The sequence below is a fragment of the Cyrtonyx montezumae genome, unplaced genomic scaffold, assembly GCF_038088225.1.
Source record: "Cyrtonyx montezumae isolate F1298 unplaced genomic scaffold, pur_monq_1.0 scaffold_51, whole genome shotgun sequence".
Taxonomy (NCBI): domain Eukaryota; kingdom Metazoa; phylum Chordata; class Aves; order Galliformes; family Odontophoridae; genus Cyrtonyx; species Cyrtonyx montezumae.
This window is the reverse complement of record NW_027072058.1, coordinates 1450060-1470226: the sequence shown is the minus strand read 5'-3', so window position 1 is coordinate 1470226 and position 20167 is coordinate 1450060. Positions and strand designations below refer to the sequence as shown.

The following is a 20167-nucleotide window of genomic DNA, read 5'->3' as shown; positions in this document are numbered from 1 at the left end:
TTGAAAACACGGCAGGTCCTTTTGCTCACAGCAGCATTCACACTTGTTACACAGCTTATTAAAAAAGGGAGGTTGATTGCTTTGGTTTTTTACCCCAATCCTGAGAACAGGGCAGTTCCGCAGTTCCAAATATTGCCTCTTATTTGGGAAAAGCGCAGGAGTTTCTCTGTAGCAGTAACACTGCTGGCATTCTGCAGCCAGGGCTGTGCATGGCTGGACAAACAGCAGCCTGCACGCTCCCCTCTCCCCCAGCGAGAATCACGCTCCCCTCTCTGCAGACGGGGAATCCGAGGTTGAGGTGGAGCATCGTGCCCGCGGTGACAGCGGAGGTGTGTGGCAGAGGCAGTGAGAGGAGCACAGGCCTTCCCCGTGTCAGCCTGCCTTAGCCACAGCCCTCCCTGCAGTGCTCAGCCCTGCTCATCCTCCTTGTGCTGCGGTTCAATCCTCCATTGTCAGGATAGGAGGTAAAAATGTACAGATACTGATTACAGTTCATCTTTATTTTTCAAAGGAGATGAGGGAAGAGAGGTATTACAGTGTTAGGATATTAGATTCTGGGTATACTCGGCTTCTAGTTAAGAGGTTAGGTTATTTGCTAGAGAAAAGTTAGCATCTAGTTAGGGTTAGGAACTAGCTAAGGTTAATAAAGCAGGCTGGTTAGCTATCAGGACAAAGGTTGGAGAGACAGCGCTTGAAAGAGAAAGAGGTGGGGGAGCGTGAACTTGGGCAGATCTCCACACAGGAGAAGGTCTGAAAAAGCGAGAGACAAAGCAGCAAAGGGTTATAGTTCAACTCAGTGGAAATAAAAACAGCCTCCAATCCTTCTGTCTCAGAACTGGAGCGAAAATCTGCCATCTGTGGCACAAATCTGGAACAAGGCTAATGGGGAAGCGGGTAGAGAGGGGAAGAGCCCCCAGCACCACCCACTGCCGTAAACTTCTGTTGGCCTTGGCCAGGCTTGGCAGCTTCCTGCAGAGGCACACTACAACGGACAGGAGAGTCGTGCTGGAAGTCTGAGCTGTATAACAGACAAGAGACAGTGGCAGCAACTGCCCCGTGTTACTGCAGGCTGCTTACTCCCTGTTTTGTCTGAGCATCGGCCCTGTCCCTGCAGACAGGCTGCTGGCAGCTCCTGGAGAGCAAGGTGAGCCAAGCAGTGCTGCCCCAGTGCCTCCAACTCTGACTATGGCATTTGGGACACAGAGGTGAGGCGCAAAACATGCTTTATAAATGGCCCACACCTGGGACAGAGGTGTCAGAATTTGAACCCAAACGAGATCAAGTATTTCGCAAGGGAAGAATGGCAGTTTCAATGGTGGCAGGGACACAGATGGTAGATTTTCACTACTGGAGTTTCACATCTAACCAGCTTCATACTCAATTTAGGGGAGCAGGATGAGGCTAGGAGGGGATCAGGGCAGAATAAGAGCACCAGCCCTGCAGGAAAACCGAAGGAGGAAGAGCTCCCATGGATGCCGACCTCTCAGCTGCAAAGTTGGTTATGCAAAATATTCACAGTGCGTTCTGCAGCCCCACAGGAACAGGAAATCTGTTCGTTTAGGAAGAACGTTGAGGCTGCACAAGCCCAGCCAGCCAGCACAGCATTAAGCAGCAGAGGGAAAAGGCACCCGGCCCTGGGACTGAGATGGTGCCAGGCAGACTGCCATGCGCAGGCGTCTCCCTCGGACAGAGAGGACGGGATCTGCTCTTCCACCATCCCTTCCTCTGACTTCCCACACAGCAAGCTGCCTACGATTCTCTAAGCCTTCAAAACAGGGAGAGGAGGAAAGTCACCATTGCCATGGCAATGACAGAAAACACATCCCCACCTTCTGTCGGACCACGTGTGAGAACATGTGTGTGCTATGCTCCTCTCCCGAGGGCTGGAGAGAGCTTTCTGTTCTAAAGAAGCCAGCAGCCATCAGGGGGCTTCTGCAGCTTCAGAGCGCCGGATCCTGCGTGACAGCTGCAACTGCTACATCTCTAATAACGAAGGGGGGCTCAGCACTGCGATGTGCATCATGCAGCCCCCCCCGAGGGGGCTTTTCCAACCCGTGACAAACAGCTCCAATTTGGGAACGCTGCACCCTCACCTCTCCCTTCCAGAAACGCCAATAACTCCGTTAGATGTGAAACTCCGAGACGTCCTGCACGAGTGAACACGATGACCACAGGTCCAGGGCACAAGCTGCCACGTGTTTGGGGAATTCCAGGACAACTGTTGCTAAGTTACAAAAACACCCTATCCAATGTTAGATGTTAGGAGCTTTGTATTTAGCTGTTCTCTCTTTATACAGATAAATTAATTAGGATTATTATTGTTCTTTTTGTAGCCTGCAATACCCCTGCAGAAATTCATTAAGAGGGCAGAAGATTCCTACTGAAAGAGTTAGTAGAAGAAATGCATAGCATGCCTCTCAGAAAGCTGTTACAAAGGAATTAGTGTCAAGGTAAGGGTTACAAGTCTGGACATTAGCAGGTTTGGGGATTTCGTTTAGCTTTTGTTTGTTTGTTTGTTTGTTTTTTTAATTGAACAAACTTACCAAAGGTCTCTGAATGTAAAAAATAGTGACAAAAAGACAAAAAAGAAAAAAATTAAGTTTGTTAGAGCCACTTATTCAAGAAAGCAGAAGACAACACACAAGACACAAAAGGTTTTAGGGCTCCCACGAGGTAAGGAGCCGGCCGCACTGCCTCCCGCTGTCCCCCCTAGGTGGCACGCTGAGCAAAGGACACCGGCTCCTGCTCAGCCTCAGCCACCAACACCCACCTGCCGTCCACCACCGGGACCCCTCGCCCTCACAGACAGTCTGGGGTGCTGAGGTTGAGGTGCTGGCGTAGGACTAAGGGAAGCAGGCTCTTTTTCCCATTTTTCTTTGACTTACAATTCAGCTTTTTATTCCATCCAAATGATCAAATGTTAAAGGACTCTCAGGCGCGTGGAAGGAGTGCCTGGAGATGGAGGGAGGACGAATGGCTGGAGGGAAGCTGTGCTCTTAACACCATCACCTGTTTCTCAGTTACACTGAAGACCCCGAACACAAACGGGCCCAGGGATGATGTGAATACGACGGCCACAGCCTCAGAGGTCCATTTACATTACAGGGAAGCATTCGGCTGTTTTAAAATAAACGAGAACTAAATCTGGACACTGCCACTGCACTGAGTCTGTCAGCACCTCTGCAGAGACAGAGCTGGATTCAGGACAGGGGTCGCTCCTCCTCCCTGCCCTCCCCTTCACAGAGGGTTTGCCCAACACCCCTTAGTTGCTGCAACTCGAATTTCCCTGAGGTTGGGTTGGAGTCACACTGCTGACCTGTGTGTGAAAGACACTGAAGCTCATTACCAGCGTCCTGAAGCATTCAGTGCTCTAATGTGTGCTACTGCTACATTTTTTGGCAGCAAGGCTTGTTTTCTGCAACGGTAAATGTATTAAACTAAGTCCTGACAGCACTCTCATCATCGCTCTGACAGGCAACGCCGTGCACGTCGCACGCAGCTTACAAATGTACACTTGAAATCTCCTTAGCCTTGGTGTGGATGACCCTGAGGTTAATGTTTTCCACTTTCACAGGCCTCTGCATCACAGAACATGCAAGTTTTGGAAAGCCCTACAAGTAGATGAAATAGGACGAGGAATCAGAACCTTGACTTTCATTCCTCCAGTGTGACCGGCCACCTGCACTCCCTTTCACAGAAGCAACAGGTTTCTTCCCCAGAGGACAACGGGGATGCTTCGCCAGTTCACTAATTCAGAGAAGCTGTAAATGAGATTAATTTTCAGCAGGCACCCTCGGATTTATCAGAAGGGTCATGGGTTCCCTCAGAGGCAAACCAATTCACTGAAATAAGAACGCAGCATTCAGGTGGCTTTAAGGAAAACATCAGATCAAAACCAGTTAAGGAGTATAAAGGCATTCCAGCAAGATGATAAATGTATTAAAAATAATCTGCCTGTGCATTACTCACACTTCAGCTCATGGTCACAGAGCATGATATAATTCTAGTTTACCTCTCATTATTTATGCCGAGTGATTTTTTTATTTGCATTTGACTCAGCTGTTACAATAAAACAGAGAGGTCAATCTCATCTGTGTTTGTGGGATTCACCAATCCATTCTAATTCGAACAAAGCAGCTTAAATATCTGCTTGTTAGTTTGCTTCGCTGAATAAGGAAGCATTTGTGCAGGTGTATAAAAGCCACACCGAACTGGAACTATACTGAGCCAAACGGTGGCTGCAGAATCAAAATGTTCATGTTTTTTGCTGGGTCTGGGACAGAGGCACGTCTTCCCCAGGAGGGGTCACAGTGGTTGGTCCACGCAGTGCTTCCTGGGCTACTTTTTTCAGAGTGCAGAACTTCCATGCCATGTTTCATAACTGCAGTTATCAGTGAGAAAACGGGGTGGGTTTTGTGTGGTTTTTCTTTTAAGTTGAGAAATGACTTTATCAGAAGCATTCAGAAATAAATCCACCTGTGCCCTCCTTGCATGTGTGCACATACACACTCGCATGGTGAACCAGGAAATTTAACAACTACACCAACAGCTCCTGAAACGTGGACAGTAGGAGATGTCACGTTGACACACAAAAACAACAAACATAAACAAAAGAGACAGATGGACAAGCAGATGGGGAAAGACGAGAACTGACAAGAGCCACGGAGCTGGGGTACATCTGTTCACGGAGATCCACTCCACTGCACTGCCACTGAGCACTGAGGGGTCACTCAGCAATGCTCACAGCCGCTCTCCAGCAATGACTGCAGGGATGTGATGCCAGAGAGACCCTGCAAGGGCTGCTCTTCATTCCAGCTCTGACAGGCTCCATTTACACCACGGGGATCCTGCTTCTGCAGTACGAGGCTGCCTCAGCTGCACCTTATACCAGGTGTGTGTGGCCTGACATGCTGTCTTGTCGTGGTTCTTTCCCCAGCCCCTGGTCTGAGGAGGAAACCCACAGCACCTGTCCAATCTCCAATGTCCCCTAGCTGCAATAACATCACTACTGAGGCGAGCAGACTGGTTACAGCATCTCCTGCAGGAGAACCAGCTTCCCTCTGTGCTTTCCTTTATAACAGGGAAGGGCAGGAAGATGGGGTGCAGGGGAAAACACCCCAATCATTTCCTGGGTAAGAATGTGAATCCCAAAAGTGAATAAAAGCAAATGACCCAATCCACACCAGTGAGGCTGACGTTTATGGCCCCGCTGCTCTGTTTCAGAAACCTCTGAGCATTCCCTTCACAACTGTATCTAGGTCTTGATTCTCACACAGAGACCTCACCTGATCTCAGCTGCTTTATTCTCCCATTGCTCGTGCTCGGGTCGACAGGCAGGAAATCTTTAAACCAAGTGATCTCTGGGTCTGGGTTCCCACTGGCTGCACAGAGCATCGTGGCTGTTCGTGTCCGCTCCACCACTTTCAGCTGGGGCCCCATGTCAATGTTTGGGAAGCCGGGAGGTAACTGGTCCTCTGGTGGGAGAGCAAAAACAAAGTGGTTACACACACAGCAAGGCGTATGAGAACACATCACACAGTAAAGTTTACCCCCTGTCCACTATGTGCGACTATCCTAATGCCCCACAAGTAAAGTTTTACAGTTACATGCAATATCTGAGTCTAAAAAGCTTTGGGGCACGGGTATATCACCTCAGAGTCTCTCCAGGCCTCTCCCCAGGACTTGCACATACTTGCTCCTACAGCAGAAGCTGTGCGTGCACATGGCACAGATCCCTGCATCGCACAGTACAGCACATACAGTCACATCTGAAAGGAATAACTCTTCCTCCCCCTCCAAACCCCACAGTGCAGAACAAACTGCACGAGAGAAGTAATGAAAGTGACTATGTGAAAAGGAATGTCAAAAACACAGTGGAAACAAGGAGGGAAAGGAGACGAAAATATCATCCAGCTGCAGTCACCAGAGGGGACACACACAGCAACAATGAGCCAAGTGCTGTCAGACAGGGTGTGATGTTCAGCTCCGCCGGGCGCTGCTGCCCCAGAAGGAGAGGGATGAGGCACCAGAACTGCACAGCCTGGCTCAGCAGTCTCCTGCTTCCACTCAGTCCCACCCTTACCTCCACTAATGAGCGTGAGGAGGGCAATCCTAACCAGAGTTGACTGATTTGTGATAGCTAATACAAAACATTAGTGCTTCCCCCGTAATCTTTGTCATGACCTCCCAACTTAAGTGGGAAAGAGCTGTTTTATGCTGGCTGACCCAGCTCAGGAGCATGCCTCTTTGTCCATCTCCGAGGTAGGGCAGCTTGGAAGGAGGATTTGTGCACCAGGGAAGAGATGTTACAGGGTGTTATGGTCATAACAAAAATCATAAAACCATAACACAGGGACACTGTCATTTCAAACGAGGCACGTTAAGGAATCACCGACTTGGGAACCTATGGCACCAAATCCATCCCAAAAACAGGCGAGGTCTCACTTCACCAGGCTGTGCTCGGGCTTTGCAGGAGCCTCCAAACAGCATTTGCTCTTGCAGATCATGTGTGCTGCAAAAGCTCAGGCCCTCCCAGGAGGGAGCTCAGGGCTGGAGGGCTCGGGGAATTGCTTCGCCTTCACACAGCTTTCAGCCTGGCTTTTAACGTCTTCTGTTCCCTTCTCCCATTTAACCAGGCGGTGGTGTGTTGTTAAGGAGCTGCAGAGCTGCTGCCGCATTGGCTGCAGATGACATCATTATTGATTACTGCCTTTATCCTGCTCCCTGGCGATGCTATTCCACCTGGCTCAGACCCACGCCCGTTCATTTCGTGAACCAATTAATCCGCAGTGTGTGCGTGTATGTGCGTGTGCATGTGTGTTGGGGGAGGCCTGGTACAACCACTACTGCCGAGTGTTTCTAATTAAACAAAAATGTTAATCTTGCAGCACATTGTGCAGAATTCCTCTGAGTTTAATTAAAACAACTGCGACTAGAGGCGTGATCAGATTTGAGGATCAGATCGACAGAGGAAGCACCACCGAACACCACATACTGCACTGATCCAAGAGCTCCCATTTCCTTCCTGCCAGGAAAGTGAAACTGGCTTCATCCCCTAACAATTGGATTCCCTTTAATAATGCAATTACAGCCTCAACTCAATCCCCACAAGACATGCGAACGCATGCCCCGCCACCTCCTCCTCAATCCCCAGACACCAGCCCAGACCTGTTACAAGTAAATAAATAAGGAATGGTTTGGATTGTGAATTCTCTTTCTAAAAGCAGCCCAGACAACAGCAAGAACAAAAGAGAGAAGATGCAAGCTTGGAGGGCACAGCTGGCCTGCTGCTGAATCCCAGGCTAGCTCATGCGGGCAAGCACTGCCACACGCTGCAGCTGCAGAATTAGCAGAGCCTCCACAGCACCTTGCTCACGCTGCTCTTACACCGAGGAGCGTAACGCCTTCCCTCGAGAAAAAGCTGACGATTACCTCAAGGCTTCTGAACAGCGCAGGGTGAGAAGCAGCAGGGGAGGAAAGACAGGGAGGCAGGGAGAGAAGAGCGCTTCAGCACTCATTTTAAATCCTACTGGCGGCCGTGCTCCGTGCTGGGGAGCGGGACGCGCACGCACGGCCCCGCAGAGCACGGGGCTCCAGCTGCAGCACTCCCTGCCTCTCGTCCCTCTAGAAGGTGGCAGCTCTGTGTTTAGATGAGTCGTGCTAAAAATGAGGATGATGAAGAAAGATAAAGCGGGTGTTGCTGCAGCTCCTCTTCCCGCAGGGTGTGCGGTTATTTAATAATTTAGAAGAGGAGGAGGGTGTGAGCATGCAGAGACGAGCCACATATCGCATGCAGAAAGCTACGGGGAGGATGTTGCTGAAGAAAAGAGGAACTGTTCTGCTCATGGATACTGGCTGGTCTCATCAGTCTGCCATCCTCACTTCAAGGGAGAAGAGCCAAGAGCACAGAGACAAAGCAGCTCAAATAACACTACTTTTAAGCAGAACCAGGATCAGAATCCAATACTTTTGAAGCTTAGTCCTGTTTTTTTTCATCATCCCTCTCCCCAGCACGTATCCCCACGTTATGCACATTGTAAAATTACATCAACAAGTTCCTTCCATCCGACATACACAGCTGTGTCGTAGTTAACCCATATCACACAGCCAAAGACAATGTCAGCACACGGCAGGAGTCCCAGCAACACGCTCTGCTTGTAGCAGACAGGCTTACAGACACCCAGATCCGTGTGCTGGCCCCACAACACTGCAGGGAATACACTGCCTTCCCTACCACTACTGTGCTCCTATGCACACTCCACTGAATTAAAATTGGCCTGATGTTTTTCATAAACTACAGAAGTAATCTGCTTTCTGCCTGGCCTGATCTTCAGGTCGTTACAGGAACAGCCAAGCAAGACAAGTCTGAAGCATGTCTGCCAAGGCCCTCTCAAGTGGCCAGGTAACATCTCCGAGGCAGCTCCTGCTTAGGACGTGCTCCCATGGGCTCCATGCTCTCTGCTGAGCATCCAGAACTCATTTTTGCCTTGCTGACCTAAAGCCAACGATTACAAAATCCAACCAAACAGCAGAAGTCCTGCTAGAACGCTATCCGTGCCCACACCAGATGTCCTCTTTGAGTAGGAAACGTGTGATGGAAATTTCAGGCCAGGACTGCTAGAGAAATGAGCACTTCATAAAAAAACAACAGGGAATCACTAAAAGAAGTCTGAACGTCCGTACCCAGCAGCCTGACCCACGCACTGGTAATAACCACCACAGCCCTGGCCTTCCTCAATTTTCCAGAGTGCAGTAATCCTCAGAAAAAGACAGCACCATCGGGCACGCAGCGAGCTGTCAGCGCGCAGCAGACGCTGCTCCATTACGTTTAACTGGACCGAGCACTGTTTTTATGGGATCAATGTACAATTCATGTTGCATTTACTAACGACTCACAAAGGGCAGCCCCCACGGAAGTCGATCAGCTTCAATAAGGCAAAGAACCAATCTCTGCCTGGCCCCTGCTCGAAATGCAGCTTGCTGCCTCCGCGCAGCAGAGCAGCGCAGGACGAAGGCTGCAGCGAGGATCCGTGTACCCACAGCCCAAAACCCGAGGGCAGCACCAGGACAGTCCTCCGTGTCATGAGAGTCTCTGTCCTGGGCTACTACAGAAGTGAAGATAAAACATGCGACCAAGAAGGAGTAGTAATAAAAATTACATTATGGACATCTTTCCTGGAGTGTGGAGCTTAGAGAAACAATACCAACTGAGAGCCGGCGTGCCTGTGTCAGCTAGCTGCTTCTGTCTAAGTTATTATGAAAAATGACAGCAGCTGGAGTCAACAATAACTGGAAAATGCTTCCCAAAACCACTTTCTTTCCTTTTCTTTGGGCTCTGCAGGAATCAGGTTTGCAGGCACTACATCCAGCCAGCTGTGGAAAGAACAGCAATTCTCCTCTGACCCATCAAAACTCAGGTCCCTAGAGAAGCAGAGCAGGGAGGACACACAAGGCATTCTGCGAGCTGAGTGGTGTCCATCACAAGCTTTGTTCTCAAAAGCTCGCGGAGGTTTCCTCTCCTGCAGCTTCCTGTTATTAAGTGAATGCATGTGGACTTCTGTCATGGCCTGGTCCAAGAATAGTCGTGTGGATAACCAAAGAAGGGTTTATTCCCAGTCCCTTCAGTAGCCACATCCAGTAGGGAAGAATATATTTTTTCTCTTCTGCTTGTGAGACTGTCTGCTCTGGCACTAAGGAAATCCCATAACTGTTCATACACGTGTATTCCATGAAGTTACACAAATGTATTTCAAACTGATTACAACAGCACAGCCAACAGGCTGCAGAATGAGTCCAAACCCCATCCTGCAGAGTTTGTAACAGCTGGGGCCCAGGTTTCCATACTCCACAGCATGCCAAGATAACAGCTTCTGCAAATGACAGCTCACATTCATCTCCAAGCTGTGGAGCTGCCCCCATCTTTATGCCAAGGATTCGTTCTGAAAGTGAGAGAAGAGAGACAGAAAGGAGGAGGAGGCATTGCAAGGAAAGACAGAGAAAAGACAAACAGGAGAGTGGGTGAATGTAGAAGGAGATTGAGAAAGGAGAGGAACAGATGCCAGCATGCTGACTTTGTCATTGTGGAGATTAGTGGATTTGCGCTTGGTCTTTTTAACCTTCCCATCCTTATAAATGAAGACAAAGAGGAGACAGTCTGTGCTACGTGAAAGGTAGGGAAAGATGAAGGATGGAATAACTCCAGCAGTGCAGGGAAGGGGCGGCTGTGCTGCAAAAGCTGCCTCCCTGGTGCTCTGCAGCAACCTGCTGGACAAGACCTGCAGGTAATTACTGCTCCCCCACATTTTCTGAACTGGTACCCCAGCTGCTTTTGTAGTCAGCTAACTGAGCTACTGAGCAGAGTCCTGTCAGGCAAACACAACAGCAGTTCCTGTGAAAGCACCACAGCACCGGAGCAAAGCACACAGTAATAATGTTCTGGTGGGATCAGCAAAGTGCATAATTAGTCAGGCAGGGAGATACAGCTCCTGCTCTGTCATCTGCCTCTCTAGCTGACATGTGTATGATGCTGATACCGGAAGGAAGAGCTGCAGAAAGACATGTACAAAGCAGTGCTGTCCCTAAGGGCCATCACTGAGCTCAAGGCATCACTTCCCATACACTGCAGCTTTCTTGTGAGCGCCTGAAAAACGCTGTGAGAATTCAGAGGATTTGCAAGAGCAGGAGTTGGAGGACAACATTCTCTCTTGCCACTGATCGCATTACATTCAAGGGGTGGAAATTCTGGTTATGATCACAGAGGGACCTCTCCCATACTGTCACAACTCCTGAAGAATAAATGGGAGTAAGTGTGAAGAATAAGGCTCCCAGCTCAACGCAGCTGAGCATCCTCTGCCATAAAGCACTGCTGCAGTCTCCTGACAGAGACATCCCACCATGCACTGCTGGCAGAAGGTTAAATGGAGTGCCAGGCAGAGGAGCAACACAAAGATTTCCGAGAACCTACACAGATATGTCAGCCATCTCTGGACCATGGGCTCACATCCTCAAAGGAAGCCAGCAGGTTGCCAACACAGAGCCTGCCAGGTGAGCAGCAGAAGGGATATTCCTGCTACACAGGACTCTGCCATGTGCCCTTTATGTCTGATCTTTGTTTATTGTTCTGTGCTAGGAATCTGCACGCAAATTTAGCTCCATACTGCTAGGGATGTGCTCACTCTCTGTTCAAACAAAAGGGCATCAGATGCTCTTGAAAACACAGAAGTTGCTGAAGAAAAGGCAGCTGGCATGCAGTCAGAACTACCACTTGGTCTTACAAGGACCACGCAGCACCTGGAGCCCCTAAAACTGATCTTAGCAGTGCTCACTGCAGAAACAACTGTTCTTACTGCAAGTATCTCCACCCAAAAGCCCACAGCTTTTCTATGGCACTTCCTGTGATGCCTCCACCAACAGCCAACGCTCCCAAGCTAACTTCCCTCCCTACAGCAGATCTCAGGCAATTCACCACCACACCGTGCCGTGCTCCTCTGCTGGGATCACCTGCACTGCCCTGTGTTCAAAGGGAGACCACCATCCACCTGAAGTGAGTCAGTTTTAGCGAGCGTCCTGGTTTAGTGCTCCACACAGCACCTCCAGGGTAACAACAGAAAACATCCAGAGGCACCCAAGGCAATAGCATAATGTTCCCTTCCCCACATCAAGTTCGGGGAGCATATTTCTAACAGTTGACGTGAATGAGACATCCATGTAAACATCCTCTATTAAGGGGACAAGCGAAAAAAATGAACAAAATGGAGGAGGAAACTGTTCTTGGAGAGTGGGTGAGTAAAGGATCTGTGGAAAGAGAAAAGATGCCTGGTAGAAGGGAAAGACGCATATCTTGTCCAAGGGAACAGGCTGGCATTGCTGCCAACCCTGCGGAAGCCCATGCAGATGCCTCATGCATTAAATGATCCCTCAGTAAGAAAGGTGCCTGGATGAACAGAGGCACATTTCAGAGGAGAATGATTGCGGGCATCTGCTGCTACTCATAAACCCGGGGAGGGAATATTTATCAGAGGGAAGACCACAGGGACCTAGGATAACTCAGGTTGGAAGGACCCTCAGCACATCTTCCTGACAAGAGTCCCACGTGCTCTGGTAATTAGCAGGCACTCAATGGCTTTGTTTCTTACACAGCCATTTTACGACGCTCAAGTAATAAAAGCAAACAGATCTGACAGGTCAGAACAAACCAAAAAAGTAGGACTCTGTGCTTTGGCCATGTGTTTTGTGACAGCCTTCCCACTCGTGAGAAGGAAGAGAGAATCTGACGGGCGCCTTCTCCCCTGTGGCACTGACACATGGCAGGCAGGCATGTTCTTTACCTCGGAGGACAGTGAGCTTGGCATGGACGGTGACTTCCCCATGAGGGTTTTGAGCAACACATTCATAAATGTTCTCATCCCGGGGAGTCCGGAGCGGCTGGATCCTCAGAACAGCACCTGCACTTTCATCAAATTCAATCGTCTGGGGAATAAAAGGAAAGAAGCACACACACACAGTAAGCATCCTTGGCTTGCAAGTGGAAGGTTAATTTCTGCTTCTAAAGGAGGCACCAGCTGATATACAAACACATACACTTGGAAACACACTTCAGCTGTCCCACCGTGCCCTACACATTGCCACCAGGGTCAGCTTCTCCCTGCTGACCTGAAGGAGCCAGGGAACTGTCTACAACAAGCCCCATCCCTGACCCCTGACACACCAAAACTGCTAGGTGTATCTCAAATGCTCTCACATAATGAGACGTGGTGATGGTGCGTGTGGGGTGGGTTCACAGTTAGACTGAGTGAAATATAAAAAGAAAAAAAGGGTCTTTGTCTCATTCTTCACTCTGCGTAGGGAACCAACCCCACAGAGCTCTTCTGAGCACACAGCTGCCTGGCAGGACAGAGTCCCACAGCAAATTCCACACGATGACCTCCAAGTTCTTGTTACTCCAGTCATTTCTATCCAAACGATTTCTATCTAAACAGTGCCAGCAACTGTACTGTTTACTTCAGGCTGTTCCAGAGTTAAAATAATGAGTCATGGATGAGTATGAAAGATGCATTTGTAGAGCCCAAGAAGTACCAGCTTATAGCTGGAGCTGGAGTTTCTTAGGGCAGGGAGGAGGCAGCTTCATGTTATATCTGAGGGGGGAAAAAGTAACCAACCGACCAACAAAACAAAAGAAAAAATGCCAATAACACATAAAAACCATGAACGTTGTTGCGTGGGAACAATCTCAGTTGTTAACACAGCCAAGAGCTTGTAGTCCACTGTTTCTGCTGTTAAAATTCCTCCTCTTTCAAATCTCCCATTATTATTGGGCCTTAGAACAGCCACAGAGGAGCACGAGCTGCTTTCTGTCAGTCTTTCTACATCCAGAGACAATGACTGGAAGGATGTCCCTTACCTCAAACCTCTGAGAGTTCACTTTCTTCCCTTTCTTGTTCCAGGTGACTCGTGGCTTTGGGTCTCCAGTTGCTTGGCATACAAAAGATGCCACTCCTCCCGACACACCAATCTGGTCCACAGGTTTTTTAATGAACACAGGGGGACCTTTTAAAATAAAGAAAAAAAGAAAAAAAATCGTAATTGGCACAAAGACAAACTCTAATAAACAATGTTAGTAATTAATATTAGCATTATTGCCGCTGTTCTCTAATGATCCCAGATGAAATCAAACCTCTGGGCCTTCTGGGAACGAGCAGCCCTTCCTTCCACTTTGCATATGAAGAACTTACATTACAAACTGATTAGTGGACAGATCCTACAGTTTGATCTCAGTGGGATGAGCTGCAAAGTCTCTCTTAATTCTGAAAAATGGACTTTTAAAACATGTTGTGCAAGAGAAGTTGGCGTGTCAAGTTCATCTAAGGATCATCAGAAGAAAATGGGTGAGCTGAAGAGCTTATAAAGAACACTGTAGTCCAAAAGCTCTGCCATGTCCTCTCGTACCCAGCTGCACAAAGGTGCAGCAAGGTCTGAGCACACACTTGGAGCCTGGGGCCATTTTAGCCAGCCTGGACCTGGGTTGGACTAGCTGATCTCCAGAGGTCCCTTCCAATCCCCCCATTTCTGTGATTCTGTGACCACTCGTGCTTGTAGCAGCTCCCCCCAGCCCCTGCCATGCTGACTCCCACCTACATCCAACAGTCTGCAACAGCACTTCTGCAAGGAGGGAGGAGGATGCTGCGACAGGCTTTCCGATCCAGGAAGGTGTCAAGGGCCTTCTGATGGGAAGAAAACAAGGCCAGAAGTGTCTGTGCAGAGCCCATACTGCCTCTGTCTAAGGGAAATCTTCCTTCCATACTCTAACCTGTTTCCCTGCACAGCCTTCTCTCATCTAGTTAGTTTAAAATTTATTGAAATATTTAAATCACGAGGCCACAGCTGTGTTCAAATAAAATCACTCAGATCATAAAGTTGCCGTCTGTTATTCTTGAGAAAAGCAGACCACATGACTGCGAAATCTGTGTATTTATACGTACATACTCAGAGTCTATAAAACAAGATGTAAACAGACTACCGAAGAGCTTACGAAGAGGGCAAAGAGAGCGGTCCCCAGGGTCTTCTAGGGGCTGAAAGATAAAAGAAAGCATTCCCCCTTCTCTGCCTGATGTGGCCAGGAGTATATAAATAAAAGCCACTGAGCGAGCTCATGTGATGCAATCAAGCATTTGTTTTCCATGCTGGAGATAAATACAGTTTGCTGGAGCTGTTTATGTCCCATCAAATGCTGTGTACAAAGCACTGGATATATAAATATCCAAATCTATATTTAGAGGTCAGAATATTCTTTGCAATGTTACTGCTAAAGGTTATCAAGCATGTCCCACTGGAGGCACTGGCACTTGGGAAATGGTCTTCCATCCAAGAATGGCAGAACCAAACTCCAGCTCAGGCTCCATCTGCCTGCAACCCAACCTCCTTCCTCCGTTCTGCGCTCAGAATCTGACGAGTTCGCAGAGGTCAATTCTGAAGGTACAGCCAAAGTCATCCAGGGCTTAAGAGCACTTTATTGATGGAAACTCACTTCCGAAAACAAAAGCCTGTAACAATCTTTAATGCTAAGTACACACTGATATGGGTGCAAGCAGTACAATAAGAGCACCAATAAGGACAAATAAAGCTCTATTTTTGTCCTGAAGAAAGTGGAAGTGCTCCAAATGGAGAACAAAGTGGAGTCACAGCTCAGCACTCCTTTTTAGGGCCTTGTTGACTCACTGAGTGCTAACAGGTAAGCTGACTCGCTCTGTGAACACCGCTCTTCTGAGATGGCTGCGATGCTGTGCTGCCGATGACAACGCTGCTCTGAGAGACACAAAAGAAAAGAAAAATCCCTAACGAATAATCCATTTGATTTCGCTACTCACTTGGAAAATCAGTGAACATCAAAGCTAAATTATTGTTTTTAAAACTGCCCAAGTCTCTGAGCTCCAGACTTCGATTCTCGCCTCTCCCCCTGGCAGATCACCCATAGTGCTCTCCACCTATGCATCCCTCGTCACTGCAGCACTTGTCACTGCAGCCCACGCCAATCGCAGAACAGCCCTCTCCTCCCTGGAACACAGAAAGGCAGTGCTACCACAGGCAAGGCGGTGATGATATAAAGCTGAAACAGATTCCTACGTCTGCGTAGGACTGCTACAGCTCTGCCATTCCAGGTCCAGCCTGCAGTGAAACATGCAGTTAGAAATACTGCTACTGCTCTGCAAGCAGCTCTGAAAGCCTCCAAAAGCAGGAACAAGGTGTCCCTGCATCCCTGAGCGCTGCCAAAGGCAATGCCATGTAGGCAGCTGATGAGACCATCAGCTCACCCTCATGGCCACCTCTACACAGACAACCTCCAGTTGGCATCACTTCCCAAAGCACACCCCTGGAGACACAGGGCACTCCCAGCAGCTGCTCAGAAGGGACATAACGCACATTCAGGGATGAATTCTTATGCAGACTCTGAGGAGAAGCTATGAGATGGTAAGGATGGGGTCCCATCCCTGAGGAACGTACACAGAGGAACGTGGTAAAGCACCAAGCCATGTACCCCACACCAAGGCAGCTTTCCTCACATGGGAGGAATCTGCTGCTGCCTCACCTCTCCTTGCTTCATTCCTTCATGTGACACCACTGCAGAAGATGTTCTTCAAATGCCATCGTGTAAAAAGAAAACATCTCCTGCTAATGAGACACTGATGCCAAAACAGTCTGAGCAACTTTACAGCAAGGAAGTTTGAAAGGTGTAGGACTGGGAAAAAGGAGGGGATTTCACCCTTTAAACCTAAATGTCCCTCGGGAACTGCTGCCATGGTGAATTTCAGGTGGTGGATGAGGAGTGAGGGAGACAGTCCAGCCACCATATGCCACCATATCTGAAACACCAAAATGCCAAAAGCAGAGAATGGGATGGAGAACCCAGAGGTGCTTTGGGTGCTGGGAGAGTCACAGAAGCACAAAGAGGCTGAACATCACTGAGCCAACAGCTGAAAGGGGAGAAAAAAAGGCACAGTCTGAACCTGCAGCTTTCTCTGCATCCCCCAGTGCACTCCAGCTGGGAGACACTGCCTGGAGGGCTGAAGGGAGAGCCCACCCCAGCTTGGCTAATGGAACAAAGCACCAGCAGCACAGAGGGCTGTGTAAATCCAGCACAGCCACCACCAGCCCTGCGGGAAGGCCAGCCCTCAGTCAGCCCCAGCAGCAGGGCAGAGGGAAGCAGGGCACAGCGGGGAAATATCGACTTCCCTGGGTTTTTCTGTGACAAAATTGATTCTCAAAGCACTTCACGTCAGTTTGCTGGATCAATGCTCAAACATCCTCCCAAACAGCCCGAGCTCGACTGCCCCTGGTGCTGGCTCAGGGGACCTGGGGCTGATGTGAGACAGCAAAACTCAGCTCAGGGCTCATCACCCCACAGCCACAGCCCCACACCGCCTCTGGGAGAGCACCTCCACAATGGATGGCAACTAAAGACAAACCACTCATTCTTTCGTCTGGCCCCAGCACACAGAACAGCAGGAGCCTGGCTGCAACGGTCCCTCGCCCACAGTGGCAGCCATCCACGGAGACAATGAAAGCCCATTACAAAATGCGTATTTTAAAAGGTTTTGTTTCCAGTGTTTCCAGCGTCCCCAAGTCCAGCACTCTGGTGGAGGCCCACGCACCAGTCCCACCAACCCAAGGCTCTACCCCACACTGCCAAGGAACAAAGGCAAAAAGCAAAAGCAAAGCCAGCAGGCCGTTTTCTTTATGCTAGCTAACTTACCACAGCCCCCAGTGCACAAGGCTGTGTCGTTCTGCCCACCATTCCCACTCAATCTGCAAGAACTGTGCTGCCGAGCCCTCCGTTTCCCTGTGGAGCTGCCCACCATGAGAGCATGCCTGCACCACCAGGAGCTGGGGCACATTAAGACAGTGCCATCCTTTATCCCAGCCCCAAAATACTGAACAGATCAGAAAACATCACTGCTTTGCACACGTACATATACAACACAAGCATCTGCTCTTCTGCAATGGTAGAAGAGGAGGCCATCGTCCCCTTCAGCCAACGTCCTTCAGCTGTTGGCGTTAGCACACCCCGATCTGCTCTGCCAGGCTCCAAACCATTCCCTCAGTTGGGATCCGGATCTCTCGCGGACCTTGGGCCCTCAGCCCTCCGTCTGCCACCCACCACGCAGTGACAGTCCTGGCTGCTCACACCTGCCTGCCCGCGTCCACACACTGCGAGCGAAGGAGCTGGGCAGCACACAGCCACTGCCCCTCCACACCGCAGCACGACCAGAATAACCAGGGAAATTCACTTGCAGCAGAACCTGGAGACCTCCACAACTCACTTCTTGGGTAAGATAAAACGTAAAAGCCAGACAGAAGCTTCGCAACCTCTGAACAGCCGGGTCACGCCGGCTGGCAGCAGGACATCTCACCCTTCTGACTTCCAGAGCAGCCAAACCGGTGTGATTCCTGCAGGGAACTCCGTGGGGCTCTCTCTGGCGTGCAAAGAGTTAAGCCCTCTTCCCCCCCACGTCTCCTCTGGTTTTGGGGCCGAAACTTTCTGCTGATCTAGTGAAACTCCATCTCCATTCTCCAGAACTGCTGACAGGCCCACAATCCGAGAAGGAGCACAAGGCACTCCCGCAACCGCAGCTCCGGACGGCACTGCCTTCATCTCCCCTTAAAAACCTCCCGGGCCACGCGTGATCCGGGCCGGCTCAGCACCGCTGTTCGCTGGTTTAGGAAATGTGCTTGACACACGCGTGCTGCTGCGGCCTGCTTGCATGCAGCAGATGTGTGCCCCGCGCTCCAGGATCCGGCGAGCAGCTGGGGACAGCCTGGGGGGGCGGCGGAGGAGCACGGGAGCAGCTCTGTCAGTGATGGAGCCAATGAGGGGAGCAGGAGGGAGAAAGACCGGCAAAGCCACAGACATGTTTGTGGGGGAAAGGAGAGAAGAGATCGACGGGAGAACGCGAGAGGAATGGTGCAAGATGGGGAGAAGGGAGGTGCTCAGAGCCAGAGCGAGGAAGTGAGGATTAGGCAGAGGAGACGAGCCGCGGAGCAGATGAAAACAGCAGAGCAGCCAAATTTAAGACAGATGGAGAGTGGGGAGCAGGAATGCAGTGTTTGGAATGGGAATGCACTTCACAGCGACGGCATTGGAGTGCGGGGGAGCTCGCCAGAGGGGTAGGGAAGAGAAAGATGGCTCTAGAATTTACACTTTCCTCCACGGGAAGAGTGAGAGCTGCAAATGGGAGCAGGACAGAGGCAGGCTGTGCTGAGGGTCTGCATGGAGAGACTCGGGGAGACTGAAAGCAGCTGCTGGGGCGGCCCTGCAGACTGCTCCCCTTGAAACCCAGGGTTTTACTGACAGGTTCTGCTTCTTTTTTCCTTCTTCCCTCAGGGTTGTTTCTCAGTGCCTCACAAATAAAATTAAAATTAGGGTTTTCTGACAGAACAAACAAACAGGGAGTGAATTATATTCCATTTCCCCGTCAATAACTTCTCCCCAACCCAGTCGCCTTATCATCATAAAAAGTCCATTAAGCAGTAATTGGGAAGGCAGCAGAACGCGGGGCCGGTCCGTGACACAGAACGCTCGCTCCCCAACTGGCCTTTTCTGGGAAGGCAGACAGGATAATTATAGGCTTCAGACAGAGACTTCCTCTTACTGTCAGCAGCTCTTGGCTCCCTTCAGGGAGATGGGACTGGCAAGGTTGGGGAACGGAGGGTAAAAAAAGATCGAGGATGTTTTTTTAGAAGTGAAATACTTCCACCTTGCTACCCTCCTGGTGCTGATCCATCGAAGTCCTTCTGTGACTCAGAAAGTCTGCGCTGCTCCCCCTGCTAGGAATGTGGGAATGTCACCTGAAAGGTTTTCCCCTATCCCGTAAGCCCACAGAGCAAAATGGACAGCAGTGAAGGATGGGACCCAGGATTGGACGCAGGACTAGCAGAACATAGGTGAAAAAGAGCAAGAACTCATCTCATACACAACTACACCAGCTGGCCGACACCCAAAGCCCTCCTCCCCCTCCTGCCCGTGCTGCCAGCCCCCTCCTCTCCTGCAGCCAGGATGAGGCTGCAGACCCTTCACAGCTCGCACCATTCTGGGCTTTGGCACATCCACACAGCCGTCAGGCTCCTATCTGCAATGCATTCAGATCCAGACCTTTCAGAAGAGGAGGTACAAGCCTGCAGCAGAGGAGGCAGGATGAGTCGGAGGCTACCAAAATCTATTCCTAGTTCTGACACCCAAGGTGAGAAAAAAACACATTATCCTGCTGGCTAGAGGGAAGGCAGAATCCTTCCTTCTGGTCTATTTAAACTGCTAGTTTTGAGGAATGGGATGGCACCTTATTGCCTAGGAGCAGCAGCTAGAACCAAGTCACCCTGTTTCAGCAGGACTTCACGCTACTCTCATGCATCCACGTGCACAGAAAGGATTCAGCTCCATCCACAGCACAAAGGGAATCTGTCACTGCCACAGGGCAGCCCCAGCCCCAGGGAGTGGGCAGTGATACAGCCAAGAAGAGCAGTTCACAGGGTGTTCTGTAAGGATACCTCTGCTTCCTGCCTGCACCCAGCACAGGGCTGTCCCACTCTCCCTCCCTGGGAGGTTCAAAGGTGCAAGTGGGTGGCAGTGCAGATGGGTCTTTGTAGCATCTCTATCCAAGACTGTTACTCACCTACTGGC

The 20167-nt window shown here is 50.0% G+C and overlaps 1 protein-coding gene across 2 annotated transcripts in view; it reads right to left on the bottom strand.

Annotated features, from left to right (window-relative positions):
* PTPRS (protein tyrosine phosphatase receptor type S) overlaps positions 1 to 20167 on the bottom strand; it is a 119936-nt gene that overhangs the window by 59181 nt on the left and 40588 nt on the right. For both annotated transcript variants that reach the window (XM_065748640.1, XM_065748641.1), the window contains exons 3-5: positions 13400 to 13545; positions 12327 to 12468; positions 5286 to 5474 (exon numbers count right to left, since the gene is read on the bottom strand). In XM_065748640.1, coding sequence (XP_065604712.1) covers positions 5286 to 5474; positions 12327 to 12468; positions 13400 to 13545 — 477 coding nt within the window. The remainder of the gene's footprint in view (positions 1 to 5285; positions 5475 to 12326; positions 12469 to 13399; positions 13546 to 20167) is intronic.